At 40.7% G+C, this 24,425-nt stretch overlaps 3 protein-coding genes and 1 long non-coding RNA gene across 9 annotated transcripts; 1 reads left to right on the top strand and 3 right to left on the bottom strand.

The window, feature by feature from the left end:
- Positions 1 to 313: 313 nt before the first annotated feature.
- On the bottom strand, positions 314 to 939 carry LOC128204402 (calpain small subunit 1-like). The gene is made up of 2 exons (XM_052905820.1): positions 795 to 939; positions 314 to 753 (listed from the first exon to the last, which is right to left on the bottom strand). Exons 1-2 carry the CDS (start codon positions 937 to 939, stop codon positions 314 to 316), a joined length of 585 nt encoding a protein of 194 aa, XP_052761780.1.
- Positions 940 to 6,562: 5,623 nt separating this feature from the next.
- On the top strand, positions 6,563 to 13,860 carry LOC128205692 (uncharacterized). Of its 4 annotated transcripts, none has more exons than XR_008256311.1 (5): positions 6,563 to 8,035; positions 8,393 to 8,453; positions 9,078 to 9,250; positions 10,960 to 11,160; positions 11,576 to 13,860. It is a non-coding gene; the product is annotated as an uncharacterized LOC128205692 (long non-coding RNA). The 4 variants fall into 4 exon arrangements; XR_008256313.1 differs by having other exon boundaries at positions 8,013 to 8,035; positions 8,393 to 8,436; XR_008256312.1 differs by having other exon boundaries at positions 8,023 to 8,035; positions 8,393 to 8,462.
- A 72-nt stretch (positions 13,861 to 13,932) lies between these two features.
- On the bottom strand, positions 13,933 to 18,547 carry LOC128205685 (uncharacterized). 3 transcript variants are annotated; one of them, XM_052907539.1, is made up of 3 exons: positions 15,119 to 18,547; positions 14,251 to 14,547; positions 13,933 to 14,145 (listed from the first exon to the last, which is right to left on the bottom strand). In XM_052907539.1, exon 1 carries the CDS (start codon positions 18,525 to 18,527, stop codon positions 16,146 to 16,148), a length of 2,382 nt encoding a protein of 793 aa, XP_052763499.1. In that variant the 5' UTR covers positions 18,528 to 18,547; the 3' UTR covers positions 13,933 to 14,145; positions 14,251 to 14,547; positions 15,119 to 16,145. The 3 variants fall into 3 exon arrangements, with proteins under 3 accessions (XP_052763499.1, XP_052763500.1, XP_052763498.1); XM_052907540.1 differs by having other exon boundaries at positions 13,933 to 14,125; XM_052907538.1 differs by having other exon boundaries at positions 14,131 to 14,547.
- A 6-nt stretch (positions 18,548 to 18,553) lies between these two features.
- On the bottom strand, positions 18,554 to 23,079 carry LOC128204401 (uncharacterized). Its single transcript, XM_052905818.1, has 3 exons — positions 22,902 to 23,079; positions 18,694 to 22,330; positions 18,554 to 18,563 (listed from the first exon to the last, which is right to left on the bottom strand). The coding sequence occupies exons 2-3, from the start codon at positions 22,128 to 22,130 to the stop codon at positions 18,554 to 18,556; spliced, it is 3,447 nt and encodes a 1,148-aa protein (XP_052761778.1). The 5' UTR covers positions 22,131 to 22,330; positions 22,902 to 23,079.
- Positions 23,080 to 24,425: the final 1,346 nt, after the last annotated feature.

The following is a 24,425-nucleotide window of genomic DNA, read 5'->3' as shown; positions in this document are numbered from 1 at the left end:
TGCCACCTCCGCCTCTACTGTCGCCCCTGCCCCCATGCCCCCACTTCAAGATCCACAGCCGCCACCTCCGCCTCCATTGCCACCCCTTGACCCCACCTCTGGATCCATAGTTGCCACCTCCGCCTCCATTGCCGCACCTGCCCCCACCTCTGGATCCACCACCGCCACCTCCGCCTCCATTGCCGCCCTGCCCCCACCTCTGGATCCACCACCGCCACCTCCGCCTCCATTTCAAAATCTGCCTTCATCTCTGGATCCAGAGCTGCCACCTCAACCTCCATTACCGCGCCTGCTCTCACTGGATCCACAGCCGTCACCTCCGCCTCCATTGCCGCACCTGCCCCACCTCTGGATCCACCACCGCCACCTCCGCCTTTACCATCGCCCCTGCCCTCACCTCTGTATCCCCCACCGCCACCTCCACATCCATTGCCGCCCCTGCCCCCACCTCTGGATCCACAGCCGCCACCTCCGCCTCCATTGCCGCACCTGCCCCCACCTCTGGATCCACCACCGCCACCTCCGCCTCCACTGTGGCCCCTGCCCTAACCTCTGGATCTACCACCGCCACCTCCGCCTCCATTGCAGCCCCTGCAACCACATCTGGATCCACAGCCGCCAACACGCCTCCATTGCCGCTCTTGACGCCACCTCTGGATCCATAGTCGCCACCTCCACCTCCATTGCCGCACCTGCCCCCACCTCTGGATCCCCAGCCGCCACCTAAACCTCCATTACTGCGCCTGCCCTCACCTTTGGATCGACAGCCGTCACCTCCGCCACCATTGCCGCACCTGCCCCCACCTCTGGATCCCCCATCGCAAACTCCGCCTCCACTGTCGCCCCTGCCTTAACCTCTGGATCCAGCACAGCCACCTCCGCCTTCAAATCCTCCCCTTCCCTCACGTCTGGATCCATCACCGACACTTCCGCCTCCATTGCCGCACCTGCCCCCACCTCTGGATCCACAGCCGCCACCTAAACCTCCATTACCGCGCCTGCCCTTGCCTCTGGATCCACAGCCGTCTCCTCCGCCTCCATTGCCGCACCTGCCCCCATCTCTGGATCCCCTATCGCCACCTCCGCCTCCACTGTCGCCCCTGCCCTAACCTCTGGATCCCCCACCGCCACCTCCGCCTCCATTGCCGCCCCTGCCCCCACCTCTGGATCCACAGCCGCCATCTCCGCCTCCATTGCCGCACCTGCCCCCACCTCTAGATCCACCACCACCACCTCCTTCTCCATTGCCGCCCCTGCCCTTACCTCTGGATCCGTCACCGCCACCTCCGTCTCCATTGCAGCCCCGCCCCCACATCTGGATCCCCCACCACCTCCGTTTTTTGCACCTCCTCACAAGTTTTTCACTGATAACCTAACTTATTGGGAATTATTGTGCTTCACCACTCGTGAAAATATGTTTTTATGACACTCGTAAACTAAAAGGTACATAACCCGATATTGGTTCTGGAAGGGGACTTCAAGGGCAATCACCTAGCATCGGCCAATATTGACCAAAATTGATCCCCAAACGTATTGGTACCCCGCATTTAGGTAAAACAAGCACACTGACCGGCTTTGGAAGTCTGGTAAGACCAGAAGGAGGCGACGGGACGCCTAAAGACCTGGTTTCAACTTCTTGTGAACCCTGATATCAAGCTCAGCTAGGCTCTGAAGTAACCGACTCAACTGACTCTAATATTAAGCAGACAGTTCTTTAGTTCCTACCAGTTCCACTCATGTATTAAAAACGGTTTGTTAGTTTTAATTGTTTTATGAAATTAGGTGCAACAACACTCGAACTGAGTTCAAATGTTCATACAGTACTAATATGTATTTATATTATATTATGATATTTATTATGGGTCACAACGTCTTTCGCTGGTGCGCACATTCCGTAAATACCGTATTATAGTATATATTATATAATACATTTGTTATATTAACCATAAATCCTGCAGTATAACGCGATTTTAATATTGGTCTGGTATGGCGATCTAAGCGAGATAACACACACACGTCACCCAACCTGCCAAATATATGTTGTCTAATTTTGATTTCTTCAATACATGTATGTTCTGTAAATGCTAAAGGCTATTATCAAATTTATCAAAATCAAACGTTTGTAAAAATACGAGTGTTTAATTTATAGTCCACATAAATTATATGCTTACTTCGCAAATATTATATCTAGCTATACTCTGTTACTATCGTTATTATTTCAGTTAAAACTCAGCTTTATTACTGTATCGAACGTAACGCTGTTCTGCTCCAAACAAACGCTTGACTCAGACTGACATCCAAAGAAACTCGCGACGCTTATATACTCGCACAGCAAACGTAGGGAAAATTATAAAAAAAATGAAAAACAGGGGGTCACCAGGCATTTGAAATCGTTTAATCAAGGGGGCTTGTTGGAGAATGTAGTGCTATGGGCAATATAATAAAACGTAAACTATAGAATTTCAGGAGCCTTACACCTATATACACATATTTCGGCTTTGAATCATAACTAACGACATAATATATAGTGAACCTGCAGCGTTTTTTTACTACATAAACTTAGAACACATGCATCTTTTGCGCATTTTTTAAATCGAACTTTACTTGGTTACGTAAAATTGACAATCATAGTGTACAATGTATTGAATCGTTCTTATTGATGTAACCGGATGCCTCCCCCCCCCCCTTGTATCCGCTAGCATGAGGGATGACCGATTAATAGATTATTTGAACCGGCTGGTGAATTACTTAAACTACTAAGACATATAACGCCCGAAGCCAGTCTAGAAATAATGAAATAAATAAAAGTGAAAATAGCAATAAAGACAGAAAAGGGTACGTGGGTCTGCTTTTATACGGGGCTGGCTTTGTTTAGAACTCTTTTGTATTCCTCGCTCCGGATTTAAAAGAAGAACGAATTTGTTAATTTGACATTAATTGCTTTCCCATAAATACTCTCCCCATTATGTAGGACACCTATTAAATATTAATGTGTCGGGGACATCCATGGCTATCACCTAGAACCACCAAATAGCATCCATCTTTGAGGCAGCTTTACCAAAATTGACCCCAAAAAGTATGGGGACCCCCTATTTGCGTAAAACGAGCACGCTATCACCTAGCACCGCCCAATAACTTCCATCTTGAAGTCAGCGGAGTAAAGCTGACCACAACGTCCTTGGACCCTGTATTTGAGTAAAACAAGCACATTTAGCTGCTTTGGTAGGCTGGTATGATCAAAATAAGGCGATGTGACGCCCAAAGACCGGGTATTGGTATTTAGGAGACATCCTGAGGTATCAACTGTCAATGCCTAATAACTTAAACACAATTGTTAAAACAATCAACCTGTGATAGTGCAGGTTTAATTGATGGTAACAATATGTACAAAACAGAACTTAATCTATCTTTTCGTCAAGGTCATTCAAGTTTGTATTTTTCAATGACGTTCAACCGACATAATTCCCCTTTAGTCTGCATATACTGTAGGGGGCTTACCTTAGTTTCACGCTATTGAAATTTACTTGACACAAATGTTAGTGGATGCCAGCTTTAAAGCAATATTCAGTTACAACTTCTTGTGAGCCCTGCTGACAACTCTGTTTGGCTCTCAGAAGACCGACTCAACAGTTTGTAAGTTTTAATTGTTCTACTATATTAGATTAATAAACCCTCGAACTGAGTTCAAATGTTCAAACAGTAATAACATGTATTTATATCATAATATTGATAAAGAGTCACTAAACACTACGTCTTTAAACCATGCAGTATAACGCAATTGTAATAGTGTTCTGGTATGGCAATCTAAGCGAGATAACATACGAAAGTAACCTTAATTGCTCAATATAGTTGTTTGTCCTTGATTTCTTGAATACATGTAAGTTCTATAAGTGCTATAAGCCTTTATCGAATTCATCAATATTGAATCTTTGTAAAACTTGGAATGAAAGTTTAAATTATACAAGAGTAATATGCTCACTGGGTACTTATTAGATCAAAAAGTTCTATATTGTTACTATCGTTACTATTTCAGTTAAAACTAAGCTTTATTACTTTATCGAACGTAACGTTGTTCTGTTCTAAACAAATGCTTGACTTAGACAGACTGTCTTACTGGAGAAAATCGTGGCGCTTTTATACTCGCACAACAATCGAAGGCGGGCGGAACGCTACTGTCCAAAACGTTGGCAGTGACAATCAAAATAAATGGCAGGCCACAAAAAAATCGATTAAGGAAATTAATGGCAGCCGTCTTGAAAAGTATGCATCTGAAACAAAGAAATGCTCTGAATATAGCCCTTAGTTTTGGAATGTAAACATAAACAATTTTAAAAGGATGAGTCACATTATATGCTCGTGACCTTAACACAGCAGAAGATGCTCAGAATAATACCATGCCGGCTGACATCATGTCAGTACAGAAAACTGACGATCAATAAATACAAGAAATATGGATATAATGTCGCACCAGCGGTGAGGAAAACAAATTCAAAAGCATGATGATGTTGAATATAGTCACCACTATAAGTTTGTATTTACCGGATGGGGTAAAGTCTCTTTTAATTGCACTTTTGACAAATGCAAATCAAGGGTCAGTTCATGATATTTTTACCCTCCGAATGTCAACATGCTCTCAATGGAATGGGGTAAGTGTAGAACTATATCAATTCTAACATATTATATCAATATTTATAATTTTCAGGTAAGTAAACACTAATGTTAATATCAATAACAATTCTAACTTAAAAATTCAGGTCCCTTTCATGAAGTGTCAAAAGATCTGGGCTAAACACTTCTCGGGAAACGCCCCAAAAAATGAATATCACGGGGTCACCAGGCATTTAAAGTCGTTGTGGGGGAATGTAGTGCTTATGCGCAATGCAGTAAAACTTAAACTATAAAATTTCAGGAGCCTTACACCTATATACATGTATTTTGGCTTTTAATCATAATAAACGACATAATATATAGTTAACCTGTAGCGTTGTTTTACTACTAATGTTCCTTCACAGCGTAGGTTGAAATCCCAGTGTCAACTGACATTTTCTTACTTTTTTTCTATGATTTGATATATCAAATGGTTTTATAATAAACGGTTAATATTATTCAAAACTGTGAAAATTACAAAATATCAGCACTTAAAACGGGTTAGCCACAAGATAAGACAATTGCTAGACAATACATGTAGATACATGTCAAAAACTTCTATAAAATTAACGTTGTGTAAAATCATTGAATCGAACTATTTGATGTATCACTTCGCTTAGAACACAGACATCTTTTGCAAATTTTGCGAATTTTTCCAATTCGAAATTTACTTGGTTACACGAAATATATATCGTTGTGTACAACGAATTGAATCGTTCTTACTGATGTATTCGGATGCGCCCCCACCCCCCTGGATCTCCTTGAGGTAGGAACGATTAATAGATGAATTTAACCGGCTGGTGAATTATTTAATCTTCTGAGAAATATAACGCATGAAGCCAATTTAAAAATTATTTAATAAATAAAAGTGAAAATAGCAAAAAAAGACAGAAAATGGTACGTACGTGCGCTATTCTACGGGGTTGGCTTCGTTCGGTACTATTTAATATTCCTCGCTCCGGATTGGAGGGAAGAACAAGTTTGTTAATTGCACATTACTTGCCTCCCCATAAATACTTTTCCCATTATGTAGGACTCCTATTAATATGTGAATTATGCACTGAAACAGGAACCGTCAATATTACTTTAGTAATGGATTCATCACTTATCCTTTACGGTTTTATTACATCCTGGATAATTAAGTATTACACGAGTATGTACACACATCATATATATTGATTGATTGGTATTTAAACGTAACAGAACAGAATTCAAATTAAGTCAATGAAAGTCACGTGACTAATGGAATGTTCCCACGGTGATTGTATTTTATAGTAAACAAAACCTTATAGGATTTAAATTCAGTCAATGAAAGTCACGTGACCAATGGAATGTTCCCACGGTGATTGTATTTTAAAGTACACCAAATTTTAAAGAATGATTTAACATAGTTATGATTTAATAAATAACATGAGTCACTCCAGTTTTGATTTTAATCTTTTTACAATTCTTAACTAGGTAAAGCATGAATAATTTCATACTAATTACTTATGTCAACTTTTGAGCCTGAATGTACTTTACTACCCTGTAAATCATTTATTATCTTTCGAATGTTTTTTTAATTGTTTTGCTATTACATTTGGTGTACTTAGCGGAATCTCAAACCCAGCCTTGTAAGGATAAAATTGCCGGTTAAAGAATGGTTATAATGATATACAGTCGAACCTCGTTATGTCAACTTTTTCGGGACCTAGTGAAAAAAGTCGAGATAACGAAAAGTCGACTCATCCTAATTACAAAAAGTATCACGAATCCCAACACGTTTGAGTTGGATTGTACGATGATTACACCCACAATTGAACGGTCTTGTTAAATATTTTCGTCGTGAAAACAGCAAACTTATTATTGAAAAATAAAGTTAAACAAAAGAAGAATTATGTGTGTCAAATTTATTTCTTTTACTTTTTTGGATCACAAAAAACACATATAAAACCACAATTGCATACATTTGTACATTGTAAGATTTTATACCGGGTCCTTCTCTGAATTGGTCGACCAGAGCAGTGGAACTAACATTTGACATTTTGAAGTTATTCTTTCTGTTCCCATTCGGGATTGATATCTACTCGGGGTGAGGGGGTGAGCTTATTTACCCTCGCCATCGGGTTATACCCATTCGGCGAGCACGCTACGTTTTACAGTATTTCTACAGATTTAATAACATTTTTAACATCTCTTCTTTAATCGTAGCGTGAGTGCTTCGGACTGTATATATATAAATATTCCTACACAGTATGTACAAATTTCTGGTTAAAAATTCAAGATTTAAATAATGTCTTAAGAATCTATCACATACGCATTAAAATCAAACACTTCAAATACATCATAGAAATTATGCTATAATTTTTCCTATACAAACATTTTAGGCTCAACCTACATTTTAAAAAGATGTCTAAATTTAAAAATTCTTTACACTAGTAAGTGTTTATATATACAACGTATCCTTGGCATAATAACAACTAGCTAGTGAGATTATTTTATTTTTTTTCAAATGACAGATTTCTCACTAGTTAGTTTCCTAAACCATCCCCATCAGGGATGGGGCGGTATAAGCTGGTTTGCACTGAGGACTAAGCCTCAGTGCGTTTGCCTGGATTTTGTTTTCCTTGACATTCAATAAAAAATAAAAAATAAATAAAGAAAAGTGTGTTATACATGTATATATAAGTGTCCAACTGTTGTTATTGTTGTTCTTTTTTTCTTTTTTTTCTTTTTTGGACTGGTATCGCTGTGTAACCAGGCAAACCAGGATGAAGAATATAACGATTCGCAGCTTAAGACTCCATCCTATGGTGTTACAATATGTGAAAGCGTTGCCAAGGACTGATTAAATTATGAAATAAAATAGAGATTGGTTGATCCTCCGGGGTGTATTTAAAATATCGCTATTAATATTAGAACCGTTTCCGGATGGTAGTTTAATACTGGCATAAACAAAGACTTTTCTAACTATTAGAAAGAAAACGATCCTTTTCAGGGCCACTGTTAAAATATTATATAATAATTTAAAATGTTATATACAATATTTACATAAAAAAAGGATTCTCACCCCGGAGGAACGGTAATTTGATAATATACAACGGCTGGTGAATTATTAAAACAACATATAAACAAACTCCCCGACGCCCTTCTTCACATAAATGTATGGGGTTTAATACTTGAAAAATAAAAAAGAATTAAATGTGAATGCTTGTGCTATTCTACAGGGGTGGCTCTGTTCAGTATTACTATTTTTCCCACCCTGGGATAGAGAAAAGAACGAGTTCGCCAGGTGTCATGATTTAGGCTACATGAATACTCTCCATTGAAGGAGATACCATGTGGGAGGAAAGTGTCACGTGACAAATTCACTCAATGGCGGAGGATTAAACAGACGGACTAACGAAGGGTAATTTTACCGTTAAATTCACAATGATTGTTAAATAAAACACACACCACTAGTAGTATATATACGGGTCAGAGTGTGCACAATTATATGACTACGATATATACTACTGGTCGATAGGTATTTCTCATGATCGAGAGTATAAACAAACTTGATCAATGAAAATCACGTGACCGTTGGAATGTGTTTCCCACGGTGAATACTATAAACATTATAGAAAACATTTTTAGTTGTGGTTGGTCAAATTGTGTTACTAATTTCCAACCGGTATAATTTGTTGATGAGAATATTTGGCTAGGCCTTGTATTGTTCACTTAGTTTTTCAATTTATGATGGATAATTAAATGTTATTTTTGCTAGGAGTCTTGTGGTACTGAACGGAACCTTCCCTACACCTGACCTGGGTAGGATAAAACTACCGGTAAAAGGGGTAACATTAATTATTAAATAAGATAAACTATAAATTAAAAATGTAAATAATAGCTTAGATTATATATGATGTTCAAAAATGAACAACATATAGAGCAGACTGTTCCTGACAGTTATGGGGCAATTAATTAAAAGTGCCGACAGCTTTTAGACAACCGACCTTTATATATAAAAATAAAATTAAAAATAATGTAACATATTGTATATTATGATATACAACACATTGTATATTATGTCTAAATTTTGTCGGTTATCCGGCAGTCAACCAGGAATTTGGCAAGTGACCTGAAGACAGACCTTTGGACAGCCTTGCTTTGGTTTAGAATATTATTTATATTATAATCCAAACCAGAAAAAGTTAAGGCTGCCATAAGTTCTGCCCTCTGGCCCCTGTAAGTGTCACAGTGTAACAGAATGTGGGAAGTGTCACAGGTCACTCCACACCGAGCACAGTTCGGATCACTTTTAAGAATATATTTTCCAGCACTTCCTGGGAGAAGTGATGTGCCCAGTCTCAGCCTCGTTATGCATTTATCAGTTCTAAAGAAATAAGAATATTTGTTTGGAGGCTGGAGACTCACAGAGGTCCTATCAAATGTATTAATGTATGTTTTAGGTGTCCTCGCCGACCGCCATTCATTTATGACGTGCCGGCGGGCTAGTGAATAGACCTCTGTGGGTGCAAGAGGGACCGGATCATTCACCTCCACACGCCTGAGGCCATCCTTTGCAAGCCCGTCAACCACTTCATTCCCCTTCAGGCCGACATGAGCTGGGACCCATACCATGGTAACCTTTAAGTTTTTCTCCAGACACTTATTATTTTGTTCCAAAATGTCATTTATCAAATCCGGTCTGGAGCTGCTACCTCTATTTTGTATAGACTGCAATGATGATAGCGAGTCTGAGAGGAAAGCAGTATGTATGGGCTTGTTTCTGATAACCCAGTCTAGTGCATCTTTAATTGCCAAAAGTTCAGCCGAAACCATGGAGAGATGGTTGCTGAGTCTTTTAGTATTTTTGATATTTTTGGATGGAATATAAAAGGCACATGCAACTATGCCTGTTTCTCGGTTTTTAGATCCATCTGTGTAAATTTTTAAATGCTCAGCATAATTTTGGTCAATTTGAGAGACAGTTTCAGCTTTGACGAGGTGGGCAAGTCTGATTTCGTTATTTTTTTAGAGATAGAAATGTCAACTGAAGGGTCCTGGAGGGTCCACGGAGGAACCTTAGACGGCCTCAGGTCTGCCACACTTACATCTTTGAGCCAGGCCTCCTCAACAATGCTTTGGGTGTAAGCGCCAAAAGGCATCGGTCTATGTTTACCCTTGTCATATTTTGCCTTGATGAAGAAGCCGGTCCCAAAGAGGTCACTTACAGGGTTACCTATTTTCCGGGACTGTACCCTAGCCCAGAAGTTAATGATTTGTTGTCTCCTCCGCAGGGTCAAGGGAAGTATCCCCGCCTCTTCCTCGAGCATGCATGCAGGGGTACAGGGAAGGGCTCTCAGAGCTATTCGAAGGGCTTTATTGTGTATATTTTCCAAGATCTTAAGACTGTTTGGCGAGGCATTAGCATAGACTTGAGCACCATAGTCTATTTTTGAACGTATTAAGGACTTATATATGACCAATAGACTGTGTTTGTCTGACCCAATATCTGTTCCACATAACATTCTCATTAGATTTAATTTGTTTTCACATCTTTCTTTTATGATCTTATAATGTTGTACAAATGAGAGACGTGGGTCAAGATAAAGGCCTAAAAAACGTACAACTTTTTCAAAGATGATCTTTTGACCTCCTAAAAATACGTCCACGGTTTGCCTTGGATTGTTGCCAAACAGCATGCCTACAGTTTTTGTTGTTGAAAGTTTGAAGCCCCAATCTATGGACCAATTCCAAATGGAGTCCAGACCTTTTTGTGCTCTTATTTTCAGGTCTTTCAAGTTGGACCCCATTCGCCATGTGCCGGAGTCATCGGCAAACTGGCTAATAACCATACCTGTTTTTTTATTATTTCAGGGAGTTCATTGATAATGATTGAGAAAAGAATGGGGGAGATCACAGACCCCTGGGGCGTTCCTCGTGATAGTTCGGCGGGATCCGATATCTCTCCCCCAACTCTGACCATGATCTTTCTGCCCTCTAGAAAAGCTCTGAGATAGTGAAAACAGTTACCAGTTACGCCATATTTCCGCAGCTTTTGGAGTACTCCAAAATGCCATGTCAAATCAAACGCAGCCTGTAAATCCAAACAAATAGCGAGGACATAGCGACTTCTATTTTTGGCATATGTGACATCGTGTTGTAGACGACCAAGCTGATCCAATGTGCTCCGTCCTTTCCGAAACCCGGATTGGAAGCGGTTAAGAATTCCATTGGATTCAAGCACGTGCTCAAGTATGTTTTTAATCATTATTTCGAGAATTTTGCCCTCATGAGATGTTAGACCAATGGGCCTGTATGACTTAGGGTCGCTTTTGTCTTTTCCAGGCTTTGGAAGAGGCACAACATGGGCTGTTTTCCACTCGGAAGGAACCACCCCACCCCGCCAGACCATGTTATACAGATGCAGCCAGATTTGAAGGGTTGCATCCGGCATGTGCCCAAACATCATATATGATATTCTATCAGCCCCGGTGGCGGACTTTCTCCTGCTAGCAATGGCTGACCTTACCTCACAAAGTGAGAAAGGTAAATTTAGTAGTGTTGAGTTGTCCCCTGGCTCGTTTAAAATATCTATGTTCTTTCTCGAACCGTGTTTGGAAGGCCAAAGTTTAACGTGGAAGATTACTATCACTAGATATTGATTTGTAATGTTTTATTAAAAAATGAGCCTTTTCAAGGGGATTTTTAGCAATTTTATCTCTGTATTTAAGTAGTGGTACAGGGCAGGTAGAATGACCTTTTATTCCGTGGAACTTGTTCCAAAAATCCTTACTATTTGACTTATTTAACCTAGCAGATTCACAGAAATCTTTCCAATTCTGAGTTTTGACCCTTAAAATCACCCTCTTAACTTCTGTTTCCAAAGACCTATATAAAATTAAATTATCAGGTGAGGGATTTCTTTTAGGTTATTTAATGCCTTTTTTTCTACCCTGTACAGCCTTGGAGCATTCGTCCGTCCACTATGGGACCGTTTGACGTTTGGGCCGCTTACCGGAAGAGGAGGGAATACAACTCTCAGCTATGGATAGAATTTTATCAGTCAACTGCCGATTAAAATGTTCCAGCTCATCCAGATCAAAGTCAGAGAGAGAGAGTCCCAGACACAATCTTTTGAATTCACACCAATCAGCCTTTTCAAAGTTAAAGGATGGTTGGCAAGTTTCATGTGAATTTAACCCTTCGATATTAACATTGTTGAGGGCTATAAGGCAAGGAAAGTGATCCGACCCAAGATTGCCGTCTAGGACCCCCCCACCCCCTGACGCGACACCTGCCAAACAGACACTGACTATGGTGAGGTCAATGCACGTGGAATTACCTTGTGCATCAAACCTGGTGGGTGCACCATCATTCAGGACTACCAAGTTTGAGTCTTCCATCCAAGTACAGACGTCCTCACCGTATTTACAGACTTTGGAGCAACCCCACACTGGTTGATGTGCATTGAAGTCCCCAGTGTATACCAGTTTCATTATATTTGTTTTACTCCGTATATTACTCTCGAGTGTAGTAAGAGCCTGAATGTTACAGCCCCGAGAGTAGACATTTATAAGAACAAAGAGTTGGTGCTTTGTTGGGTAAACAATAATTGCCAGTGCCTCTATGGCTGTGCCGCCATCCTTTTTTAACGGAACAGTGATTGGAAGAGTCTGGTATTGGATAGTGTGCTTTATATAAATTGCTAACCCACCGGCTACATTATCATTTAAGTTTGTATGATTTATAAACTCTGTATAATAGCCGGGGATTGATTTTGATGTACTCCCCTTAAAGTTAGTTTCTTGAATGCACAATATATCAATACTATTTATATCTGTTAGATGTTTTAACTCTGAATGTTTACTAGATGAAAGACCCCCACAGTTGAATGATAATATTTTTAAATCCCTATCCATTAAGAATGTTGTTAAACCTGCAGAGGAGATTAGACCTTTGGGTTTTGCTCATTGGAGACTGGGAGTAAAGTCTACGACTCATCCTCCCAGCCCTCAGTTTACCAGGTGTCGAGGGACCCTGCAGTGGTGCGCTGGCAAGTTTCGTGATGACCACCTCAACCCTGCGGTCTTGAACTAAATTTCCAGAATTGCCTGCTTTTCTTTCATTTTTTGTCTGGTTGTACAATGGGCAGCCATTATGGTTGCGATGACTCTGGCCTTTAAGAAAGAGACACACTGCCTGTAGGCAGCTGAGTGGGCATCACCACAGTTTTTACATCTGCGGTTTGGGTTTTTGCAATCCCTAGTAGAATGTAAACCAGCGCACCTAGCACATGCTAATGAAAGTGTACACTTAGGAGCCTTGTGACCAAACCCCTGACATTTTAAACACCTATCAGGGTCCTCTTGTCTAGGATGAACGTATAAGATAAGGCTCGTGCCACCCACCCTGACGTACCTCGGGAGGCTCGATAAAACTTATCCCCACCAGCCGGGGTAATCCCGGTGGTGGTGGGGCCTCCAGACACTCCAACCCCAATATATGACACTGGACGCCTGGCGGCAACTCCAGACGATCCCCAAGGCCCGCCAGGTCCTCATTCTCGGGAACCCCAGCCAACACTCCACGAACTTTGTGTAGGGAATGGGGTAGGGAAGCACGACAGTCAACCCCCATGAGTTTAAAAATGCCCATATTTATTAACTTGACAATTGCCTGGGCATAAACCAGTTCCAGGAGAAGGGCCCCAGAGCCTAGTGGGACTGATCGTTTGACCAGGCGGGGGAGGAGCTGACCCAGTTCTGATGCCAGTTTGATTATGGACCCCTAGCTGGTCAGCTTCAACCCCCACCCGCCCACAATAGCTCGAGGGATACACTTGTGCATCATAGTGTTATGAGTTAAATGATGACTATCCCTGGTGCACAGTGCATCCCCAAGCACAGGAGACAGGTAATTTGACTGTCTCCTGGTATTGTTTTTTGAAGAAAGGTATCACCAGCCATTGTTAACAATTAAGTTTGTAATAACATCAACAAGCAAATAATAAAATTTAATGGGGAACCTAGCCCCTATATGTAGAAATGCTAAGACTTTTGTATAAGATGTTGTGTAAATAATATTGGTGTAATAAATATTGCTATTGTTATCAAAAATAATAAAAAGTCCAATGCACCGATAAATAAGCCCACAAAGTTTATTGAAATAAAGGTGGAACTACTTGACATTTAATTAAGTACTACTGAAGGGTTTAAATTTAGAATTTAGTTTAGTCAAGCAGTAGCCTAAATAAAACCGAAAGCTAAAGGGAAATAAATAATAAATACACAAGGGAGAGAACACTGCAAAAAACCAACGTTTGACCTTGGCTTTTGTTTTTCACAATAATTAATGTCTTTCTGTCGAGCTTACTAGTTCACAAAGTCATGGAGGGCTAAATGTTCACTACAGGTTCGCAAATTGTCAGTTTATTAACTTCTGCAGGCTATTGTCTTCTATATTTTCTATAAATTCTTCTTATCTATTTTCGCTTTGTATATACGGCCATTGACTGGAAACGATGATGGATATCTAATCAATAAAATGTTTATGTTTTATACAACACCAAAGAGCTTGAGCAATAAATGTCTCTTTAATTAATTACAAAAGCAAACAACTTTAACTATTCGCACTTACCAATTACATTTTTGTATCCTCCAATTATGACAGTTTGTTATATTGACACGCACGGTATTTTGCGACATGCTGCAAACCGTCATGACTATTTTCTCAACTACGTCTCGATCTACAGTTCGACATAAAGAGCATAGGAAATGTGTGAAATTCGACCACTGCGACTGAAAAACGAGGTCGATATGCTGTCACTAGGATTTTCAATGACATAACAATCCACAGCTAGTGTCACCATTTTATTATCCTCATCTCGATAGGTTACAATGTGTTGAGACGTATAACGTTGCGTGCGGTGAAAAACTACAAATAAACAAAACAACTTGTGACTAGATCGTACACCATCATATATACAAGAACATATTAAAACCATTATGCAGCAGTAAGATTCATCTTTAATATCAAACAGTGTGATTCCAAACACAGAATGACATAATCATGTGACCGATCTGGGTTGACACTGTTTGCAACATTAATAAATTGGAGCTGAAATCCATACCCATTATAAGTACGAAGAAATATCAAATTATCTGTACTCTAATCTCAAGCACATTATTACGCACATTATTACGGTGTCCAATACTTTGAAACGATTTAAAATACTTATTTTATCGATTTAAAACGAAGTTACTGTTAAAACATCGTCCTACATAACATGTACTTGGCGACCTTAGGAAACTCCAAACATTCCATTCTAAAAACAATGAAGTGACGTCACTAAGAAACTCCACTCGTCTATTTTTAGAATGGCGGGAACAGCATGCAGAAATTCTGAATGATAACATTACCTTCCTACTAAATTACGGTTTAAAACTTTAGCAGATGCATGACAACCAAATCATAATCTACCATATAGCAAAGTATCTGTACTTACAGAGTGTGCGGGACCATACAAAATGCCAAAATGTTGGAGCTCAATCACAGCGCATCCATTCTAAGGGGAAATAACGAGACACAAACAAACGACGTACAAGTCCGAATGTCTCCGAAAATTAAGGAACAACAACTCTCCAACTTCCTCAAGAACTCGAGATAAGCATGAAAGAGTTGCCTCCCTTAAGCCACTATCGAATCGATATAGATTCTAAAATTGCTTACAGATTGAAAGGAAGGATAAACTGAAATCGGTCCAGAACACTCCCCGTCTTATATCAAAGGATATAACCACAAGACTTAAACCATTTTCTTAAGCATCTTTCCAAGTAAGTCTTGGAATACACAGGTTTACTGTAATTATTCAAACTTATACCATGACTACATAAAAAATGGCATACTTAAGAATAAATACAGTCAAATGCAATATCTGAAGAGATATTAACACATTGTATCAAAGACTAATATTTTTATGATTAAAAGACTGACTTAATATCTCAAAGTTCATACAAGCATAGTTGCTGTCTCGAGTCGCTGAAAGTTTCTCTCGAGCATGTGTTAACATATGCCTTTCTTAATGCCGTTTCACAGAAGTCTCATTAGAAAGGCCCTCATTGCAGGTCTTTCCGGATTGGACACCAGTTCGGAGAGCAAAATGTTTTGGATGATTTTCCTTTGAGGAGATACTCATTAGGCACACAGAGAATTACCCGAAGGCTTCTGCACATATTAACACTGATATTGCGCGAACGTTGCATAAAGACTTTAGTGTAGCAAATCATTAACATAGCAGAAAATTAAAAAAATTCATGTAAGGTATGTTTTCTAATTTCGCAAGAAGATATTTATGCAGAAAGCAAACTAAATTTGATTGTGCATAAAGGCTTCTGAGCGGGAACTTATGTTTAAGTTCTGACTTTGAAAGGAACAACTTCAAAATACTTTCAAGAATAAAACATATTTTACACAAAATCTTTATGCCTCAGTTAAATAAGATTTCTGAAACATTCTTCTGTTGTTGCTGCTTTCTACGACGACACAAGCAAAACAACTTCTTTAATTGGTCTCACATAAAGGCATTGCTTTCCATTCTTGATAACCCTGATTTGCAGCTTTCTAACAAGTCCGTCGTCACTAGGAAATGCCTTTGTCACAAGACCCATAGGCCATTCATTGCGCGCACAATCTCGATCGCGTAATAGAACTACATCATCAGCTTTGATGTTTTCACAAGGCGACGCCCACTTCTTCCTCGTCTGTAGAGATGACAGAAAATCACCCTTCCAACGTTTCCAGAAAATATTTGCCAGAAACTGCACTGTCTTCCACTGAGAGTGGTACATATCTTTCACACCTATGTCGCGGAAACTGCAAACTATCTCGGGAGATTTCTGTGTAAGTAGCATTCCCGGTGATAGGACAAATGGTTCTTCAACATCTGTAGAAACTGGGACAAGAGGCCTGGAGTTCATGATAGCGGTAACCTCTGCCATTAAGGTTGAGAGAACTTCATGAGTAAGTTTTCCTTGTTTGAAGTCTAGTAGCATTGCATCTAGAATGTGACGAGCAATCCCGATCATTCTTTCCCAAACGCCACCAAAATGGGAGGCATACGGCGGATTGAAACGCCAAATTATTTCATTGTCTTGTAAGTAGGTCTGAAATTGGTCATCTTCTACACAGACCGTTTTCATACCAAGCTCGGAGGCTGCTCCTATAAAGTTTGTGCCACGATCCGACCGAAATTCTGACACTTTTCCGCGAATTGCAATAAATCTGCGCATTGCATTTATGAAACAGGACGTAGACATCTCCTCTAGTAGCTCAATATGGACAGCTCTACTATACAAACATGTGAAAAGCACAGCCCAGCGTTTTGAATTTGCACTACCTCCTCTGGTACGTCTTGTCACCACGGTCCAAGGGCCAAACACATCCACTCCAACGTGTGTGAAGGGCGGTGAGGAAGTAAGACGATCTTGTGGCAAATCGGCCATTTTCTGTTCAGCGGTCTTTCCACGAAGCTTTCGGCAAGTTACACAGTGATGTAAAACACTGCCAATTAAACGCTTGCCACCGATTATCCACAAACCTGCATTGCGGACAGCCCCTTCCGTGAGGTGTCGGCCCTGGTGTTGGACCCTTTCATGATGATGTCGAACTAACAGTGTTGCTACATGACCTTTTGGGACGATCAAAGGGTTAACAACTTTAATTCCCTGGCTTTTCCGTAGCTTTCGAAGGCGGCCACCGACTCTGAGTATCCCATTTTCATCTAAATAAGGGGATAAGGAAATTATTGCGCTTTTCTTGGGAATGGGCTTGCCGGCCTTCAATGCACAAATTTCTTCAGCATAATGCCGTTTCTGGAGTTCAGACAGTATAAATTGCTCTGCATCTATTCGAACAGCAGGAGAGGATCTCTTCTCACACACATGCCATCCAGAACACTTACAGTCATTGCGTTTTGAGAACGTCCTGGCAATATGAATGAGCAAGCTAAACGCTAACACCAATTTCTTCCAAGATGAGAAGCGCTCACAGGCTTTAGCAACTGGATCCATGGAACTCTTTACATTTGTCGCCTTTACTACAACTTCTGGGCGAACCTCTGAATCTTCCTCAGGACACTGAAGAGGAAACTCTTTCACATCTCTTTCTTTTTGTTCTCCAATAAGGTAATTCGGCCCACTATGCCATTTCTCTAGCACTGTATGGATATTCTCAGAAGATGCCCTAGTGGCTGAATCTGCAGGATTATATTCAGTAGAAATGTATTGCCACTGTTCAGGCTCAGAGAATTCATGGATTTGTGCAACCCTATTGCTCACATATGTATAGAATCTACGGGTCTTATTCCCGATATAGCCCAACACCACCATGCTATCTGTGAAGAACTGAAATGATGATGATGGAATGTCCAATTGATGCGATACAAATGATGCCACTTCTGTGGCCAAAACGGCTGCACATAATTCTAGTCTAGGTATTGTGTGTCCAGTTTTAGGAGCCAGCTTGGCTTTTCCCATGATAAAGCCCACTTGTGGTTGGTCACTGGATTCAACGACGACATAGGCAGCGGCCGCTATAGCACTCTCAGATGCATCGGAGTAGACGTGGATTTGATAGTCTTTGGCCAAGCTTAGAGAGTCTGGTATATACATGCGAGAAACCTTGTAGCCATTCAGCATCTCAAGATTTTTCTTCCACTGAACCCACTCTTTATGAAATGTTTCTGGCAAAGGGTCGTCCCAAGCACTTCCAACTGAACAAGCCTCACGAAGCAAGATTTTCCCACTAATTGTGAAAGGTGCAGCAAAACCAATAGGATCAAAAATACTATTCATGGTTGATAGAAGTCCTCGCCTCGTAAATGGTCTGTCAACACTTGGAGCAGTGAATGAGAACATATCTGAGTTGATGTCCCAGGTTAGCCCTAGACTCTGCTGCATAGGGAGTGTATCGCCTAAATCCATGTCTTTCAGGGTTGTGCTAAGCTCCACCTTAGGAAACTGGTTCATAATGTCAACATCATTTGAGACGATTTTGTGAAGATGGATTTGACCATTTTCTTGCAGAGCCTTTCTGGTCCGTTGCAACAAGCTAACAGCCTGTTCTCGTGTTGGCTTAGATGTCAATGCGTCATCCACATAGAAATCTTTGGCAACAAACTGTTGTATGTCCTTGTCGACAGACTCAACAGCCTTGCGCAATCCATAGGTGGCAACTGCAGGTGAAGGTTTGTTCCCGAAAACATGAACTTTCATGCGGAAAACAGTGAATGGCAGCTCGGGGTTGTTGTTTTGAAACCAAAAGAACCGCAGGAAGTCTCTGTGTTCGTTATTCACTAGGAAGCGATAGAACATTTGCTCTATGTCGGCAGATACTGCATACTTATCTCTGCGAAAACGGAGTAAAACACCAAGTAGATTGTTGGTCAAATTTGGTCCTGAGAGCAATAGATCATTAAGAGATTGACCCCTGAAGGCAACCGAGGAATCAAAAACACCTCTTATTTGATCCGGTTTCTTGGGATGGTACACCCCGAATAATGGCAGGTACCAGTTCTCTTTACCATCTTCATCCCGAGTCGGAGCCTTTTCTGCCGCACCATTGTCGAAGATTTTCTGCATGAACTGGACAAGCTGCTGGCATTTCTCTGGATTCTGTTCCAGGCTCTTCTTCAAGGATACTGCACGTTTAAACACTTGCTCCTTGTTGTCTGGAAGCATAGGTCTAGGCGACTTAAAGGGCAATGGTGCAGTCCACTGTCCAGATTTGTCCATTGCAAACTCGGAATTCATAATTCTGAGGAAACTTCTGTCTTCGGCGGACAGGCCAACTTTGTTGTCATCGGGTTGTCTCCTGAAGACCACATCATCTGAGAAATCTGGTTCCTTCACAGTCAGGTAAGATGGGCATGGTCTGAAGATGGTCTCTCGCCCGTCTTTGCAAATGCTCGTAAAGTATGTATTGACAGAGTCTGGCTGGTGTACTCTGCCAAGACACACTTCCCCAACGATAACCCAGCCTAAGGGAAGGCGTAAGGCAAATGGCGTATCTTTGGGCCCTATTATCTGGTCAATTACGTGGTGGACTTCCAGCAAGTCTCTGCCTATTAGCAGCTCGATACCGCAGTCAGGTTCTAGTGGCGGCATGAATGAGGCAATCTTCTTCAGATGTGCAAAGCTACGTGCAACTTCTGGTGTCGGGATTTCTGATGTATCTTGTGGAATGGCATCACATTCGATTAATGTGGGTAGTTCAAATCCAAATCTGGAACCCCTTGGAGCACCTTTAGATGACACTGTCAGGCCTGAAACACGTCTCCCCGCCATAACGCTACTACCTGAACACGAGGATAGTGTGTACTCTGTCGATTCACCGGAAACGTTTAGTTTGTTGCAGAGTTCAGGGCTTATCAATGAGCGATTGCTTTGATCATCTAGAATGGCGTATACACGTTCTGTATTTTCATGACCTTTGTAAGCTACGTCGACCAGAACGATTTTGCCACAGGATCTGCCCCTAAAGCCTTGGCCACACAGAGAAGTACATTTTGAAGAAACTGTCACTTTGCTTTGGTCAGATGCAGGTACAGCCGAGTTTCGCACATTAAATTCAGTTCTATCTCGATGCATAGCAGTAAGATGATTTTTCTTCATGCATATTTCACAGGTGACAGAAACTGGACAGTTTGTGGAAGCATGATCACTTGAAGAAATACACCTGTAACATATACCCTTTTCTTTCAGCAATTTTCGCCTTTCTTCCCAAGTCATGTTCGCAAAGGTTTTGCACTCTTTCAAACCGTGTCCAGATCTGTGAATGGGACATCGTGTGATCTGATCATTCTTCATCTTGTCGTCACTGATTTCACTGCCTATGTGGATGTCAGTTTTACGATTGACTACACGCGCGTTTATAGAAGAGCTCTGTCTCTGTTTAGGTTTGGGGCAAGCTTCGACCACTTGATGTTCCCACTGAAATGCTGGGTCATTACGGATCTTGCTATTGTCACGCACAAACTCTACAAATACAGAAAAAGGTGGAAATGTTACTTTGTGTTCCTTTTTGTACCTTGCAGCATGGGAGATCCACTTTTGTTGCATATTAAATGGCAGCTTGCACACAATTTCATTAACAGCAGAGGATGAGTCATAGGCAGCAAACTGTGTGGCAAATTGAGGGTCCTTTTTAACTGAAAATACTTCGAGCAAAAGATCACTCAGTTCATACAGACGTTTATTGTCTTTGTTAGTCAACTGGGGGAACTTTCTAATTCTCAATTTCAGGGAAGCTTCAACTTTCTCAGGGGATCCATAGCAGTTGTCTAACCTTTCCCAGATGAGTTCTAAGCCATGCTCTGGATTGGAAGCATTTGCTGAATGTATGCTCTCTGCCCATATCTGTGATTCTGAACCCAAGTTATTTACCAACAAGTCAATCTCTTCTGTTGGGGTAACTTTCAATTCTTTCATGACGCTTTTAAACGTAGTTTTCCACACACCGAATGATTGTGGTTTCTCGTTGAATTTTTTCAATCTTTGTGGCATAATGTCTTTTCGCAAAAGGAAACTTGTTAAAATGTCAGCATCGGAATTCCTTAAAACTGATTCTTGATGTACACGTACTCTTGCTTGCTCTTCTTCACAATGATTCTCTTTGAGGTATCTCTCTGAGTTATGACTCACATTATCGCATTCAAAGTGTCTATCTGGATCGCGAGAGGCATACACTGTAGGTTTACTCTGTGTGCCTGCTGCTCCAGCTCTAGGAATTTCTGGTAAATTATCTATATAGTTTTTTGACCTTTCACTTGCAGCTTCATACGTCAAGTCAAAGTCCGCATTTCTTGACACACCATCAGCTTCTTCTGCGTATGACGCTTCTATTTCTGCTACAGCAACATCACCCTCTACCTTCAGCACATTTAAGTCTGCACTAACTTCTTGCTTTACCCTCGATGCTCTGGCAACTGCTAACAGACGTTCTTCTTCAATTAGAGCCATCTTCTTCATCAGCTCGGCCTCTCTCTTAGCGTATTCTAAACGAATACGAGCTGTATCTGCGCGAGCACGAGAACTAGACGAAGATGACACATGAGACTCCTTGGAACCATGTGATGACTTTGATCTAATAGAAACAGCGGCTTTTGAAGTCCCTATAATGTCATTTATCTTTTGCACGGCTTCACTTACGCGATCTCCTATCAACTTCACCTGTTTGTCAAATTCTTCAAGCTCGGCTTTACTACTCTCGGTTATACTTCTCGACAAAAAGTCTGCAAACTCTGATGATACAGTTAAATATGTAGCATGAGCACTATGGAGTCTGTCCAACAACACTTTATTCGCCTCTGGGTTCTCCAGATCCACATTAGTCTCTTCCAATGTACTACAAAGTCGATCATAGGACGTTTGCACCTTTTTATAAAACTTTGAACGCGTTTCTTCGTAATGTTCTAAACCTTTATCTGTCATTGTTCGTTTTCTAGTTTCTTCATCTGCCATGATTCAACGTGATATGGTGGGTAACTATGTAGATGCTGGTCCAGCTGTCCATATGTTGTCCCTAGATGACTCTTTTTTCACTATGCTGTCACTAGGATTTTCAATGACATAACAATCCACAGCTAGTGTCACCATTTTATTATCCTCATCTCGATAGGTTACAATGTGTTGAGACGTATAACGTTGCGTGCGGTGAAAAACTACAAATAAACAAAACAACTTGTGACTAGATCGTACACCATCATATATACAAGAACATATTAAAACCATTATGCAGCAGTAAGATTCATCTTTAATATCAAACAGTGTGATTCCAAACACAGAATGACATAATCATGTGACCGATCTGGGTTGACACTGTTTGCAACATTAATAAATTGGAGCTGAAATCCATACCCATTATAAGTACGAAGAAATATCAAATTATCTGTACTCTAATCTCAAGCACATTATTACGCACATTATTACGGTGTCCAATACTTTGAAACGATTTAAAATACTTATTTTATCGATTTAAAACGAAGTTACTGTTAAAACATCGTCCTACATAACATGTACTTGGCGACCTTAGGAAACTCCAAACATTCCATTCTAAAAACAATGAAGTGACGTCACTAAGAAACTCCACTCGTCTATTTTTAGAATGGCGGGAACAGCATGCAGAAATTCTGAATGATAACATTACCTTCCTACTAAATTACGGTTTAAAACTTTAGCAGATGCATGACAACCAAATCATAATCTACCATATAGCAAAGTATCTGTACTTACAGAGTGTGCGGGACCATACAAAATGCCAAAATGTTGGAGCTCAATCACAGCGCATCCATTCTAAGGGGAAATAACGAGACACAAACAAACGACGTACAAGTCCGAATGTCTCCGAAAATTAAGGAACAACAACTCTCCAACTTCCTCAAGAACTCGAGATAAGCATGAAAGAGTTGCCTCCCTTAAGCCACTATCGAATCGATATAGATTCTAAAATTGCTTACAGATTGAAAGGAAGGATAAACTGAAATCGGTCCAGAACAGTCGACATAGCGAAAAAGTCGAGATAAAAAATCGACACAAACAGATTTATTTTATACAGAATAAGAAGGAATAAATTCGGGACCGGAAAAAAGTCGACATAACCGGAAAGTCGACTTATCCGACGTCGACATACCGAGGTTCGACTGTACTTCCAAAAAAAAGTTGTATTTTATACAAAAACATGTTAAAATATGTTTACCATAACAGTGGGGCCGATAATAAAATTTGTACCGTCAGCTTCCAGAAAATCGACCAAATTGTTCAGGCGATCCTGAAGTTTGAAGGAAAACTAGTAAAACTCCAAAACTAGTGAATACTTAAAGGAAGATACATCCAAGGAGGGCAGACATGATCAGACATTATCACCCCTTCCCCCGAGAGCATCCTCTGTATAAAAAGTTAATTAACATGTATGAATAAATTTTGATCAAGAGTAAATTATTTCAGTTAATGCTCTAATAATCCGTGGTTTCAATTCCAATAGGTATTTCATTATTTATTTAAATCTTGACGGTTGTCTGGCAGTCAACCAGGAGTTTAGCAAGTGATTTGAAGACAGACCTCCGGACGGCCCTGCTGGGGTCAGACTATTAATAATGTTGAAACCGAAACCAGATGTCCTAAGGTCCACCCCGGAAGAAGTATTTCGCCCAATCTTACTCTCGTTAAACATTTGTCTATTTGTCTATTCTTAAGGAAGCAGAGTATCTGATAGGTGGTTGAAGACTCACCGAGACCCTATCAAATGTATTATTGTATGTTTTAGGCCGCCATTCGTTTGGGACGTGTCGACAGGCTAGTGCAAAGACCTCTGTGAGTGCAACATACGTTTAGGACCTGTAAAAGGCTAGAGAAAAGACCTATGTGTGTGCAATATAAAATTCACCTCCACATCCCTTAGACAATCCTAGGCTTCAACCACTTCATTCCCCTACCAGCCGACGTGGGACCCATACCACGGTAACCGTTTAGTTGTTCTCCAGACACTTATTATTCGGTTCCAAAAAATCTTTAATTATATCGGGTCTAGAGCTTCTGTCTCGTTTTCTATAGACTGCAATGATGATAACGAGTCTGAGAGGCAGTATGTATGGACTTGTTACTGATAACCCAGTCCAATGCATCTTAAATAGCCAGGCATTATACCGAAAAGATAAGGATGTGATTGCTGAGTCATTTAGCGTTTTAAATAGTTTGGGATGGAATATAAAAGGCACATGCAACTATGTCAGATAACCGGTTTTTAGACCCGTCAGTGTA

Source organism: Mya arenaria, chromosome 10 (assembly GCF_026914265.1).
Source record: "Mya arenaria isolate MELC-2E11 chromosome 10, ASM2691426v1".
Classification (NCBI taxonomy): Eukaryota; Metazoa; Mollusca; class Bivalvia; order Myida; family Myidae; genus Mya; species Mya arenaria.
This window is presented reverse-complemented; position numbering and strand designations above follow the sequence as displayed.

Bases quoted from the DNA above. Each gene is read 5' to 3' on its own strand.
- LOC128204402 (XM_052905820.1), bottom strand. From the start codon at position 939: ATGGAGGCGGAAGTGTCGGTGATGGATCCAGACGTGAGGGAAGGGGAG. The intron at 754-794 runs GTGCGGCAATGG...GTCGATCCAAAG, and splicing joins GGATCCAGAGGTGGGGGCAG to GTGAGGGCAGGCGCAGTAAT.
- LOC128205685 (XM_052907539.1), bottom strand. From the start codon at position 18,527: ATGTTCTCATTCACTGCTCCAAGTGTTGACAGACCATTTACGAGGCGA.
- LOC128204401 (XM_052905818.1), bottom strand. From the start codon at position 22,130: ATGGCAGATGAAGAAACTAGAAAACGAACAATGACAGATAAAGGTTTA.